The sequence below is a fragment of the Eurytemora carolleeae genome, unplaced genomic scaffold (assembly GCF_000591075.1).
Source record: "Eurytemora carolleeae unplaced genomic scaffold, Eaff_2.0 scaffold2, whole genome shotgun sequence".
NCBI classification, from domain to species: domain Eukaryota; kingdom Metazoa; phylum Arthropoda; class Copepoda; order Calanoida; family Temoridae; genus Eurytemora; species Eurytemora carolleeae.
In genome coordinates, this window is record NW_019396051.1 from 536783 (window position 1) to 548963 (window position 12181).

Consider the following 12181-nt stretch of genomic DNA (forward strand, 5'->3'; position numbering starts at 1 on the left):
GGGGGGGGGGGGGGGGGGGTCGAAAATCGTTCTCTAGGACAAACCATACGATCGTTAATTGGGTTGTTATGTTTACATAAAAATATTAATAATATATAAAAACTTGAAGAACAATCGTAGCTGAAGAAATTATCATGTTGCAATACCAATACAATCAATGAAACCGATTTGTTCACAATCATCTTTCGAAAGTTACAAAATTAAGTAGTTAAATAATCTCATATCATTAAATTATCTCCAATCTTTAACGCCAAAATACGCACATAATACTGCAAAAAAAAATATTTTCTATTAGCCGTAATGGGTCTGTCCTAGTGAACGATTTTTGGACCCCCCGTCCTCCTATCAATTTTGTACATGGACGAAATTAGTAAATTAATATTTATTATTATTTAGGGTTAGGTTAAGTTAAGACACTTTCTGGGTCAAGCGCTGCGGCTAGGATGGGCTAGGGGGCCGAGCGCTGCGGCCACAGGGTTAGGTTAGTTAACACTTTCAGGGCCGAGCGCTGCGGCTAGGACAGGCTAGGGGGCCGAGCGCTGCGGCTAGGACAGGCTAGGGGGCCGAGCGCTGCGGCCACATGGTCAATTATATCCATGTCTAGCATACAAGATCCATGTACAAAATTGATAGGAGGGAGAGGGCTGGAAGGGGCGGGGGGGGGGTCCAAAAATCGTTCACACCGCCGTATTAAACTTTTCAAAATTATTCACTATTCCTAAATTTTCTGATTCGTCTCCAAATCGTAATTTAGACCCATTGATGCGGTCTAATTTGATGTGGGACACGTCCTGCAGGCTGCATATTAATTTAAGATTATAAATTGACCGACAATTTTGTTTAATGCATGTGTCCTACAATGTACACTTGATAAACCTGATTTACTTATTCAGAGAACCAATGAAACTCTTGAATATTTGGAAGAAAAGTTAGTTATTGGTTTAAACAAAAACAAGTAACGTACAGGTTCGACTTCTTATCAAGGACGTTTTTGCTCATCAAAATGTACTGTCACGACCAAAACAAAGTACCGGTACGTTTGTCTTGGTCTCATCAAAATAATAAAAAGGACTGGCTCGCCAAATATTGCAGGTGGGATCTGTTTACTGTACTGGCCCGACCTACAACCCGACCCGACCTTCTACCAGCAGGCTGTGTTGGGTTGAGACAGATTCGGCCTATCCCCGCCATATTGGATTTACAATGAAAGAATGCAATTTCTCCGAATTCGCCGACAATTTATTGTGTAAATAAAACGCCCATTACGCTTTCAGTTAAAATAATTTAAACGATCGACGTTTGGAGAATATTAATGTTTAGAGATTAAAATTTTGTGGACATATAAGTAATAATATTTAACTCTAACCTTTACGTTTCAGATAGTTAAACCAAGGAATTGAGCAAGTTTGAGTGATTAAGATTTGATATCCTTGTCTCAGTATGGATTCTCCAGTGTGCCATGTCAGCCCTATCAGCTCAAGATACGGTAGAATGTTTACAGGGTATGATTGAATGCCTACGAGCTCCAGAATTACAACTTTTACTCGGGTTCGCCGGTCGAAACAAGTTCGGAAGTAAATTAGAACTACGAGATAGAGCAAATTCTCTTCTGAAACTTAGATCTAAACATATTGAAACTAAAATTACAGAAATATTTAAGAGCGGAGATAGATCAGCAGTTTTAAAGATGATGGGTCCAGGAGGAAATATGAATTACACCGCAGCTGCTTATCAACAGATGCTTAGTTTAGCAGGATATACTGCTCAACAAGCTGCTCTCTCACAAACTAGAAACCCGTACACTCAACCACCTTCTTTTCCAGGTTAGACTTGGATAAATTTTCCTTAGATAAGAAAAAATAAGTTTGGTAATCTATTCCATCAAAATATAACTCTACATTTAAAGTTTTTGAAAGATGTCTAGTATGTTCTGTGTTTGTCTAAAAGTCAGCAGAATATAACAACTTCTTTTGACCATTGGAAATTGTGAATCTACATAAAGTCTGCCATGTTTTTATTGCATTGAAATAATACTCAAACTGAAGCTCCATGCAAACATAAAAAGTTTTTAACATTTTGGTCAGCAAACTAATAGATTTGTTTTTGTTTAAATTTTCAGTTTTGAATCAAGATTTGTACAGTAGGTAACTAAGTTGAACTTCTTGGAACCGATGTTCCCACAAAAAAAAACTGTTATCTCTTAAAACCAGAATATGTTTCAGGTGCACCAGCTTACGGAGCTCAACAAGGTTATCAGGTTAAACCTGGTAGTTCAGTCCCACAACCTGCAAACGTTAAACTCAAGAAACTTCCTTTCTACGATATACACGGAGAACTTCTACCCCCGACCTCTCTTCTAGCTCAGGGTTCCAGTAGGTTCCAGGAGGCTCAGTTTCAGTTCCAGCTCACTCCGCAGCAGGCCACAGACATAGCTTCGAACCGGGATATCCGTATGGGGAGTAAGCTTGACTACCTCTACCAGGTTCAGTTGAGGTTCTGTCCCTTGGATAGTACGGTGGAGCAGGGGGACGAGTTCCCTCCAAGTATCTGTGTTCAGGTTAACAGCAAGATGTGTCAGTTACCAAATCCCATCCCAACCAACAAGCCAAATGTGGAGCCGAAGAGACCCCCTAAACCTATCAATATCACACCACTGTGCAAACTCTCTCCGATCCTGCCGAACATTGTGAACATTAAATGGGCGTCTGAGTACGCTAAGAATTGGGTTGCAGGTATCTGGTTGGTTGAGAAGCTGAGCAGTGAGGACCTCCTGGACAGGTTGAAGAAGAAGGGGACCAGGAATCCTGAGTTCACCCGGGAAATCATTAAGAAGAAGCTAAGTGACGACGAGGACGATATTGCGACAACTAACTTAAAGGTGACGGTCGCCTGCCCACTTGGTAAGATGAGGATGACCATCCCATGTCGTCCGTCGACTTGCGACCATCTTCAATGTTTCGACGCTAGTTTGTTCCTACAGATGAATGAAAGGAAACCAACCTGGCAGTGTCCAGTATGTGATAGTCCTGCTCTATACGACAATCTACTTGTTGACGGATACTTCCTGGAAGTTATTAAGGATCCAGTGCTTCCAGTGGAGGAGAACGAAATCATTCTTAATGAGGTAGAATTTATAATTAAGATTTTGTTGGGGGGGGGGGGGGGGTGAAGGTTAGCAAAATAAGGTCATTATCTCAAGATCTTAAATTTTTATGAAATGAATATAATCTGAAATATTAAGGATGGATCCTGGCACCCTGTTCCTAAAGAAGAAGAGGACGCTAAGAAGAAGAAGAAGAAGGAAGAGGAGGAGGAGAATAAGGAAGAAGTTGATCTTGTTGATCTCTCTGATGATGAGGGAGGTGCTCCTCTCATTGCTCCAAAGGCTGCGCCTGCAGATGATGACTCTGAAACAGCTGGAACTGCTGCAGCTGCAGGATCTGGATCTGATGACGAGGGAGGTACTCCTGCTCCAGTTGCACCCTCAGGAGAGATAGAATGCATTGACCTTGAGTGAACCTCTTGAATCAAATGATTTCGAACAAAAATAAAGTGATTTTGAATTTGAATCAAAAGATTCTGAACTTGAGTCTAGTGAATCTGAGGTCGAATTTAAAGAATTTGAGCCGCAGCTCAAATATGGTTGGATCCACATAAAATTGTATTACATTTTTCAAGATTTATGCCGGCGCTCAATTGAAACCGGTTTTCGGGGTATTTTTGACGCGACTTAAATTCATTAAATTCGGACACTGTATTCTGTACTTTATCAATCTTAACTTGAATCAAGTAATGTTAAAACCATCAAAACGTGTTTACTTTCAAGTGATCAGCCATAGAACATAGTATTACTCTTACAGTGTTATACCCGTTACCATCATTAAATGTCCCATTGAATATCTTTATTAGTTCTAAGTTCTTTAATGATAATAATAAGGTGTGTGCAAGAAATTTTCAATATTTTACCTGAATATAGAAATAAGATAAACCATGGCGTAGGCCAACCTTCATACTTTCGTTTTTTACTGTATCATTTATATAGTAATAGTATGTCTTAATTACTTTGTAAAATAGTTTTAACTTTGTACTGTGGTGCACATGTAACTGAAATTACAAAATGTGTAAATATATTTGTAATTAGCTTATATTCTCATTTTTATTTCAGACAGAAGAATGACATAATTCTTCCTTAATTTCCTGCCATTTTCGTCAGAAGTAAGTTGATGTTTTCTCTTTATGTCTCAGAAACAATCTGTAAAGTTCAGGTCATGTTCCCAATGTTTATTAAGAAGTTATTAATAAGAAAATGTTACAATTCATTTTGAATATCAACAAGTGAGTTGGCTGTGTTCGTGGATACATCACTAGTTTACACGCGGCCTAAAGTACCCACCCTCCATCCATCCTTGTATTTTTGATGTATGCGAATTAAAACGTTTTGAAACTAGTTCAGAATTTAGTCCAGGGATTAATTATTTTCATTATATAATAGAAATATATCTGATGTTAGATTTCAGTTTGGTAAGGGAATTAATTATGCAATTGGTACAACAGATATAAAAATCATGAACTTGAAGCAAAACTTAAAACCATAAATAATCTGAAAATATGAAAGAAATTTATCTTTTTTTGGCATTTCATCAACAAATCACACATTTGAGATTATTTCAGGAAGTTAAAACATACATGCTTAAGGAGTTATTGTTTGGGATAGCCGCAGAATGGGAAATATTAAAGTGTGTCACTGGACATTTTTAGACAAATTGGTTGTGTACGTCGTATTTTTTCATTTGTATTGTTTGTTTTTCAAGTCTTCTGTACTCTAAATATTTATATACACAAGGTCAATATGCCTCTTATGATCAATAGTTTAAGGGGGGGGAATATTTAAGGTAACTGTATCGCATGTTTGAACCTAATATAGATTTGAATAATAAAAATATTTTTGTAAAAGTTGAAACAGGTTTAGTTTTAAACGATTTTTAATCAAATCTTAGTAATTTTAAAAACTGCACTTTAGGGTCCCTGACTTGATTTAAGATGATCGAATTGGACGAGTTTCCCCATGAAATCCTCCGAACCCCCCAGCCTCTTATCGGGTTCTATGGACTAGATCTGAATCAAGCCTCAAATAGGAAGGTCTGGGACGTGTTTACCAGCAACAGAGGGTTGGATAGACATTCTCTCCACTTCGTAAATATCTCAGGAACTAGCGGTTCAGATTTTCCACCAATTAAACCAAAGAAAGCGAACTATGAATGGTATGTTCCAAAAGGATTGTTAAAAAAAAACTGGATTAACAAACACCAAAATGTTATCTCTTCCGTTGTTGTCCTGTTCTTTGAACTGAATTGGCAGGACCCGGAGATAAAAGAGAAGTCCCGGATATGCGGGGAGAAGGTTGAGCAAATGAGAACTGCGCTTCAGGGACGCGGAACCAAGATCTCCGTTGTTCTCATGCAGGAGGAGAGTAGTCGCGGAGAGAATGATTCCGTGACGAGTTTCTGTGCCCACTGTGAGATATCTCCGAGATCTTTGTTTGTAATGGGAGTCAAGGATCAACTACTCCCTTCTGTAATTCGACTTGAAGCTGTACTACATGAGCTCAGTCAGAACTACTACCACCTGGAGATCAAGAATGTCCGTGGACACAAGGACGGGTTGAACAAAGCCAGTCATATGGTTCTACTGATAAGGCACATGTTCAAGTTGGGATACTTAAACGAGATGAAGAATGATCTACACTCTGCACAGAAAGCGTATCAAACTGCGTACGCACTGATATTAGAATCTAAACTAAATGATTTTAACGTTGTTGAGTATAAAACTGTTGCTGGTTACATAAACTATAAGATATGCAGACTTGGTTTCAAGCTAAATCTTCCTCGGGATGCTATTGCTCAATTTCGGAAGCATCTTGACAACTTTAAATCAAAAACCGGTGTTCCTGAGTTGGGTTGGGAACACTCAGCCTGGCAATCTGCTCAGGCAGCAATGTTTGCAAACCTGTTCCTTGACGCGCACAGGAACGGTCAACTCGCTATTCAAACCCAGCACCCAGGAATATATTTCCAGCTAGCGGCAGACTATGCTGTCTCTAGACGTAAACTAGCCGAGGAGCAATGTAACCAGTTTACATCCTATCCTGAACCTGATCCTCTCCTGGATTATACTGAGTTCTACGGGCAGCGCCCCTGGAGACCTGGTAAGATTGAACCTGTGGATATGCAACGTGAGAAGGAAGGTATTGAAGCGCTTCAGTATATAGAGAGAACTAAAACCAAACACAGTCAACTTATTTTAAAACTCCAGGAGGCCGCTGTTCAGCAGTTTCTAGCATTTAACTCACCCAGGATGAAAAACCAGGTTCAGGTTCAGATGGCGGAGGAGTTGATGATCGATCAGAAGTATGAAGATGCACTTAAGGTTCTCCTAGAGTGCGCGGAAGGATATAGGAACGAAGGTTGGTTGTATCTCTGCACTGCTACACTTCTCAAGGCAATCAAGTGTGCGTTCTTAACGATAAACCTGGAGACTTATATTCAACTTTGTTTAGACCTTACTAGCGTTGAGTCGGAATGTTCTCTTACTGATAAACTAAGGATAGAGCAGAACCTGTTCCTAGTAATGGATCTTAAACCTCCTCTACCAGAACCAAGTCTGACCGGGAAAAGTGAACGAGCTTCCGTTGGTCAGGCGGCCAAGTTGTGGAAGGATAAACTAGAATCTATAGGAGAGATTTGTGTTACTATCCCAATGGTCAACTCATCAATAAATATAATTCCGAATTTACCGCAAAGCTCTAAAATAGGAGATAGTATTAATCTTACTCTGGATGTAAGAAACAGTACCAACAACCATGTTGTTGTTTGTTCTCTGAGCTGTAAGTTTAATCTCACTGGGTTCGATGAACAATGTACTATCTCGGAGCCTAAATCTGTTGATGCCAACTCCCAGATCCAAGTTTCTCTAAAGCTCGATACAAAATCTAAACATTATGGAGAACTTCTGTGTGTTAAAAGTATCAGGTTTAAACTGGAGAACTTTGATAAAATATTGTTCACGAAAGAGCTCGAAGGCACTAAACTCTATAATATCGGATGTAAGCTGGGTCCCAGGGACTCAAATATCGAAGTTGAGTGCGTTGGAGAACCTGTTGTTCTGATTGGAGAATGGTTCAACTTCAAGCTCAAGTTGGAAAACAAGGAAGAATCAACTGCTAAAGATATTGAGGTTAGTTCAAATTATTCAAAAAAATCCATCTTTTATATTTGAATATATGTAGGAAGCATAATTATCTGATATATTTCCGCAGGTTTTTTGCTGGTTGCGAGACGGAGGTGATCCTCTGATATCCGATACAACCTACTTGAGTACTTTTCCTGGATTCCCAGCATCTCCAACTACCCCAGGTGGATCTCAACCACTGGAGACGATGAAATCCTCTGTAAAACTATCGTCTTTGCCTTCCAACGAAACCGATCATATTAGTTTCTTTATCCGACCGTCTACTCTGGGTATGAGAGCTATATCCTGTGAGCTCCGGTACACAATCGAGCTGGATGGAGAACCCTGTGTGTGTTCCTGTTGTAAAGTTTTCCAGCTCGAGGTTTCTCCTCCGTTTTCATTTAATTTCTCTCTGTTGAACCAGCTACTGGAGGAAACCAAACAAGTTGTGGCCGACGAATCCTTTTTAATTGTTTGCGAGGTTTCCTGTATTTCTCCGCATACGCTGGTAGTTACTGGATCTAGGTAACCTTTAGCTCAACAAACAGCTTTCATTTGAGTAGAGGGGTGAGGGGATGGGGGGGGGGGTGGCATAACTTTCTTTTTGTCAAATATCTCTACATACCCCTCCATCAACATAATTAAAAATATCACTATAACGTTTCTTCTGTTATTAATCAGTTTATTTTTTTTCTTAAAATCAAATAATCTTTTACTGTCAAAAAATCAAATAATCTCTAATTTTGAAAAAAAAAATCGATTATTAAAGAAAGCTTATTATTTTACAATTCTGTTTCCAGGATGGATTGCAGAGCACCTCTCAAGATTGAGAATCCGACTCATTCTCTTGAAGGAAGTGAGCTCTGTGATAATTTTAAACTAGAGCAAGGATTTCCAGCCTTAGTTCCTGATAAAGATCTTTTCTTGCAACTAGGTAAAAACAACTTATAAAAAACTACACTTGATTTAAAAATTATATTTGTTTTATTTCAGAGTCCGAAACTATCAATTTGGGAAGATTTTATCTTTTTTGGAGAAGAAAATTTTCTGATATCGTGAACGAAACAGTTTTTGATCTGCAAAGTGTTAAGGTTTCCCGGAGCTTTTTAGCTCTCAAATTCACTCTTCCTTCGTTCGGAATCCTAAGAACTCCAGCGGAGGTGCTATACATGCTGGAGAACAAGACCGGAGAAGTTCAGGAGTATTCCTTGACTATGGATCCGTCCGACTCCTTCATGTTCTCTGGTCCTAAGCAGCTCCGAGTCAAGATATTTCCCAAGGATATTTGCAAAGTCCGGTGTCTACTTTATCCTCTCATCACGGGGAATTTGTTCCTACCCAAGCTTCGGATAGTTCCGCTAGGTAGTGGAGGAGTTATTTCCCTGGATAGATGCGGGATTGTTGATGAGATAATCTCCCGAACCCTCCCTCTTCAACTCCTAGTTCTTCCCCTTGATAAACCTAGTGAAAATCAATCCAATAATGTAAGAAATTTTGAACTAAAGGAACCCACTGTGATCCCTAACCTGCCTTTCGTTGTTCATGGAAAGAAAACTGCGAAGGCTTGAAATATCATCCATGACTAGTCGTTTGTAATTCCATTCATTATTAATTATTAATATATTATATAAATATCTGCATTTATTATTTTAATTCGTTTGACTTTATATAACTCTGATTTCAGATGAATAACTTTAATATGAACAAGGGAATACCGGGTATACCGGTTGCGACCACCATCTCCACCCCGTCCCACCCTATCCCGTCCAATATTATCCAGACGAGAGAGCTTCTCTACAGGCTCATCATCTCACAACTCTTCTATGACGGTTACCAACAAGTTGCTGTAACTCTCTCAAATATGGGTAAGACATTTTTTATGTTTAATTTAACAACATTTTATATTTACTGTTAAAAAAAAATATTTTTGAAGCCACAACTTTTTTTGGCCAGCCATATATGGAAACAAATACTCGACTAGTGATTAAAAATGCTTTGTTAACTCAAAGAAGGGGAATGGGGGAGATTTTAGGACACTTTATAGATTGCAAAGAGAGTGTAAGAGGAAAATTATTGTTATTGTAAATCTTACAGTTATTGGAGGAAATAAACCCTGTTATTGATTTAGCTTTATTTGTTACTTAATTTGTCAACAGAGAGGTTTATGAAAAGTAGCTCTACCTAGATTTACATTTTGTTGAAAGATAATTTTTTTCACCAGTAACAATAGATATAGGAGGAAAGTGGTGGGAGGGGTGGGGTAATTCTTTAAAATATTACCCCTGTCACGTGAAGTTATGATTATCAAAACATTTTCTTTTGTGCTTTAGTTTATGAGCGTAAATATAATGTTTGAAATTATAACCTTGGTTGTAAAGCAAAGGCCCATTCCCGCACCCACCCCCTTCGAAAACTTAAGCAACTCTTCAAAAAATGCATGTTTTATGTTATTTGTAAATCTTAAAATAGGTTTTTATTTTATCTTGTTTTTTGTTTTGTTGAATTTTTACTTCTCTCATGTATGTTATGTATGTACAGATTTTGAAGAATAAACGATAAAAGTATGTTTTTATTTTAATTTCAGTCCACACCGACCCTCCCTGCCCCCCTTCAGACAGGTTGATGCATGTTGTCACCCTGGGACTAGAGAGAGAGTCCGAGTCTAAACACAGAACACAAAACAGGGCTGAGAGAATCCTAGGTCCAGGGTTGGACCTGGAGTATGAGACGGAGATGCAGAGTAATGCTCCGGAACCTGCTCAATATGAAACTGCGTATGTGACAAGTCACAAAGGAAACTGTCGTAGCGGAGCATTTAGTCCTGACGGTCAACTGTGCGCTACCGGAAGCGTGGACGCGAGTATAAAAGTACTTGATGTCGACCGGATGCTGGCAAAATCTAATCCTGAGAGCCGAGGACATTTAGATCAGACAGGACATCCTGTAATTAGAACCCTGTACGATCATCTTGAGGTGAATATTATTATTAATTCCAATATTTCAGGAATAAATCTTAGTTCAAGGGGGTGTTTTATTCAGATAGAGACAAGTGGTATAGATCTATTGAATAAATCGTTAAATAAATATCTTATATTTGTTTGTTTATTTGTGTGAGAGGATGATTGCTGTAGTGACTCAAATTAGTTTTACACGTGTTGTTTTTTCAGGAAGTCACGTGTCTCGAGTTTCATCCTAAAGAAGCCATCCTTGCCTCTGGTTCAAATGATTTCACAATAAAACTCTTCGACTACAGCAAGGCTTCAGCAAAAAAGGCGTTCCGAACAATGACCGACGCGGCGCCTTTGACCTGCATGTCGTTTCATCCCAGCGGAGATTTCTTGGTGGCAGGAAGCGCCACAAATATTCTCCGTCTTTACGATGTAAATACGGCTCAATGTTTTATAAGTGCTATACCCTCTCATCACCACAGTGCTGCCATTAACTCTGTTAAGTATGTTAAATATATTTTTTAAATTATTGGAAAATTAACAAGTTCATTTAAAAACGTTATACAATTTTGTCAAGTCACGCAAAAAGGCCTTGTTTTATTTCTTATCTAGTTAAGTCACTTCGTGATTTGATCATGTGAGTTAGGCGCCCCTTAAATGTTATGTGGTAAAATTTGATTTGATCTATTTAATTGAAAGATTTGAATATAAAGCATTAACGTCTCCGTATTTGTTTTATTCTCCTAAATTATGAAAATTATTATTGATAAAATTATATACTCTAGCTGTATTCAATTCATATATTTTTGCTCTATTAAGATGGGCAAATGATGGGAAACATTTTGTCTCTGGGTCCGCGGACGGTAGTATCAAGATCTGGGACGCAGTCTCAAACCGTTGTATTTCAACCTTTCTCCAGGCTCATGATGGAGCTGAGGTTTGCTCTGTCAACTTCTCTCGGAATGGAAAATATGTTTTGTCATCGGGAAAGGTAATAGAAAAATATATGATTCATTATGAAAAATAGATGTATTATAAAAAGTAATAAATGAATCGTTAGCGTTTATACAAATATTTTTAATAAAACTTCTAAGTTTCAAAACTGTTGTCTGTAAAAGTTTGCTTTTATTGAACTTTGCAATATTTGCACTAAAAAATATTGGATAAGCGATCCAAAAATGATCGTTAAAAATGTTCTTTTGTAACGTTTTTAGCACGTTTTTTCCCCATATATTTTCTATTAGGGTTAAAATTTGTTTTAAAAAAGCAAATGTTCATTAAAAATGATTCAAAACATGAATCTGTGTTTAAACACTTAAGCAAAGTTAAATTCTCCCAAACAAAGTTTAATTTCCCGTATTTCAGGATTCATTGGTAAAATTATGGGAACTGTCCACCTCCCGATGTTTAATAGCCTACACTGGAGCAGGAACCACTGGTAAACAGGAGAACCTGGCCCAGGCCGTCTTCAACCACACCGAGGACTACGTTATGTTCCCCGACGAGGCGACGACGTCGTTATGTGTATGGGACGCCAGGAACGCGAGCAGGAAGCAACTACTGTCTCTAGGACATAACGCTGCTGTTCGTCTCATTGTGCATTCTCCCACACATGCAGCTTTCCTAACATGCTCAGATGATTTTAGAGCCAGATTCTGGTTCAGAAGACATTAAATTAGTTCCTATTCATTATTTTACAATTATTTAAATATTTGAACAGCTTTTTAGAGAAATAAAATGCGTTAACTTGTGATTAATGATAAATGTCTGTGTCAGCTGTAATCAATGTTTGAATGAGTTGCTGGGTTATATTAAAGACACAGCTGTAATATATGTCAATTACAGCTATTACTACAATAAGTACAGCTGTACATAAATGTTAGTCCAGTTGTACTTGTACTTCTCTACTGAATGTTAAGCATCTGTAAACTTGTAATGAATGAATAAGCACATTGTAATGAATTTAAAACTCATGTTTAAATAACCCGTCGACATTATTTCAAGTG

At 38.2% G+C, this 12181-nt stretch overlaps 3 protein-coding genes across 4 annotated transcripts; all 3 read left to right on the forward strand.

Moving 5' to 3' along the window:
* The first annotated feature begins 1354 nt into the window (after positions 1 to 1354).
* Positions 1355 to 3569, forward strand: LOC111705115 (E3 SUMO-protein ligase PIAS3). Its single transcript, XM_023477570.1, has 3 exons — positions 1355 to 1823; positions 2223 to 3124; positions 3242 to 3569. Exons 1-3 carry the CDS (start codon positions 1460 to 1462, stop codon positions 3515 to 3517), a joined length of 1542 nt encoding a protein of 513 aa, XP_023333338.1. The 5' UTR covers positions 1355 to 1459; the 3' UTR covers positions 3518 to 3569.
* Positions 3513 to 8871, forward strand: LOC111705103 (trafficking protein particle complex subunit 11). 2 transcript variants are annotated; one of them, XM_023477549.1, is made up of 6 exons: positions 3513 to 3605; positions 3791 to 4215; positions 5021 to 7233; positions 7316 to 7752; positions 8028 to 8161; positions 8221 to 8871. In XM_023477549.1, the coding sequence occupies exons 3-6, from the start codon at positions 5041 to 5043 to the stop codon at positions 8793 to 8795; spliced, it is 3339 nt and encodes a 1112-aa protein (XP_023333317.1). In that variant the 5' UTR covers positions 3513 to 3605; positions 3791 to 4215; positions 5021 to 5040; the 3' UTR covers positions 8796 to 8871. The 2 variants fall into 2 exon arrangements, with proteins under 2 accessions (XP_023333317.1, XP_023333323.1); XM_023477555.1 differs by lacking the exon at positions 3513 to 3605 and having other exon boundaries at positions 4155 to 4265.
* Positions 8872 to 8911: 40 nt separating this feature from the next.
* Positions 8912 to 11933, forward strand: LOC111705121 (cleavage stimulation factor subunit 1). The gene is made up of 5 exons (XM_023477581.1): positions 8912 to 9092; positions 9812 to 10200; positions 10395 to 10678; positions 10995 to 11166; positions 11541 to 11933. Exons 1-5 carry the CDS (start codon positions 8912 to 8914, stop codon positions 11847 to 11849), a joined length of 1335 nt encoding a protein of 444 aa, XP_023333349.1. The 3' UTR covers positions 11850 to 11933.
* Positions 11934 to 12181: the final 248 nt, after the last annotated feature.

Bases quoted from the DNA above. Each gene is read 5' to 3' on its own strand.
- LOC111705115 (XM_023477570.1), top strand. From the start codon at position 1,460: ATGTCAGCCCTATCAGCTCAAGATACGGTAGAATGTTTACAGGGTATG. The intron at 1,824-2,222 runs GTTAGACTTGGA...AATATGTTTCAG, and splicing joins TCAACCACCTTCTTTTCCAG to GTGCACCAGCTTACGGAGCT. The intron at 3,125-3,241 runs GTAGAATTTATA...TGAAATATTAAG, and splicing joins ACGAAATCATTCTTAATGAG to GATGGATCCTGGCACCCTGT.
- LOC111705103 (XM_023477549.1), top strand. From the start codon at position 5,041: ATGATCGAATTGGACGAGTTTCCCCATGAAATCCTCCGAACCCCCCAG. The intron at 7,234-7,315 runs GTTAGTTCAAAT...ATATTTCCGCAG, and splicing joins CAACTGCTAAAGATATTGAG to GTTTTTTGCTGGTTGCGAGA. The intron at 8,162-8,220 runs GTAAAAACAACT...GTTTTATTTCAG, and splicing joins AGATCTTTTCTTGCAACTAG to AGTCCGAAACTATCAATTTG.
- LOC111705121 (XM_023477581.1), top strand. From the start codon at position 8,912: ATGAATAACTTTAATATGAACAAGGGAATACCGGGTATACCGGTTGCG. The intron at 10,679-10,994 runs GTATGTTAAATA...TGCTCTATTAAG, and splicing joins GCTGCCATTAACTCTGTTAA to ATGGGCAAATGATGGGAAAC. The intron at 11,167-11,540 runs GTAATAGAAAAA...CCCGTATTTCAG, and splicing joins ATGTTTTGTCATCGGGAAAG to GATTCATTGGTAAAATTATG.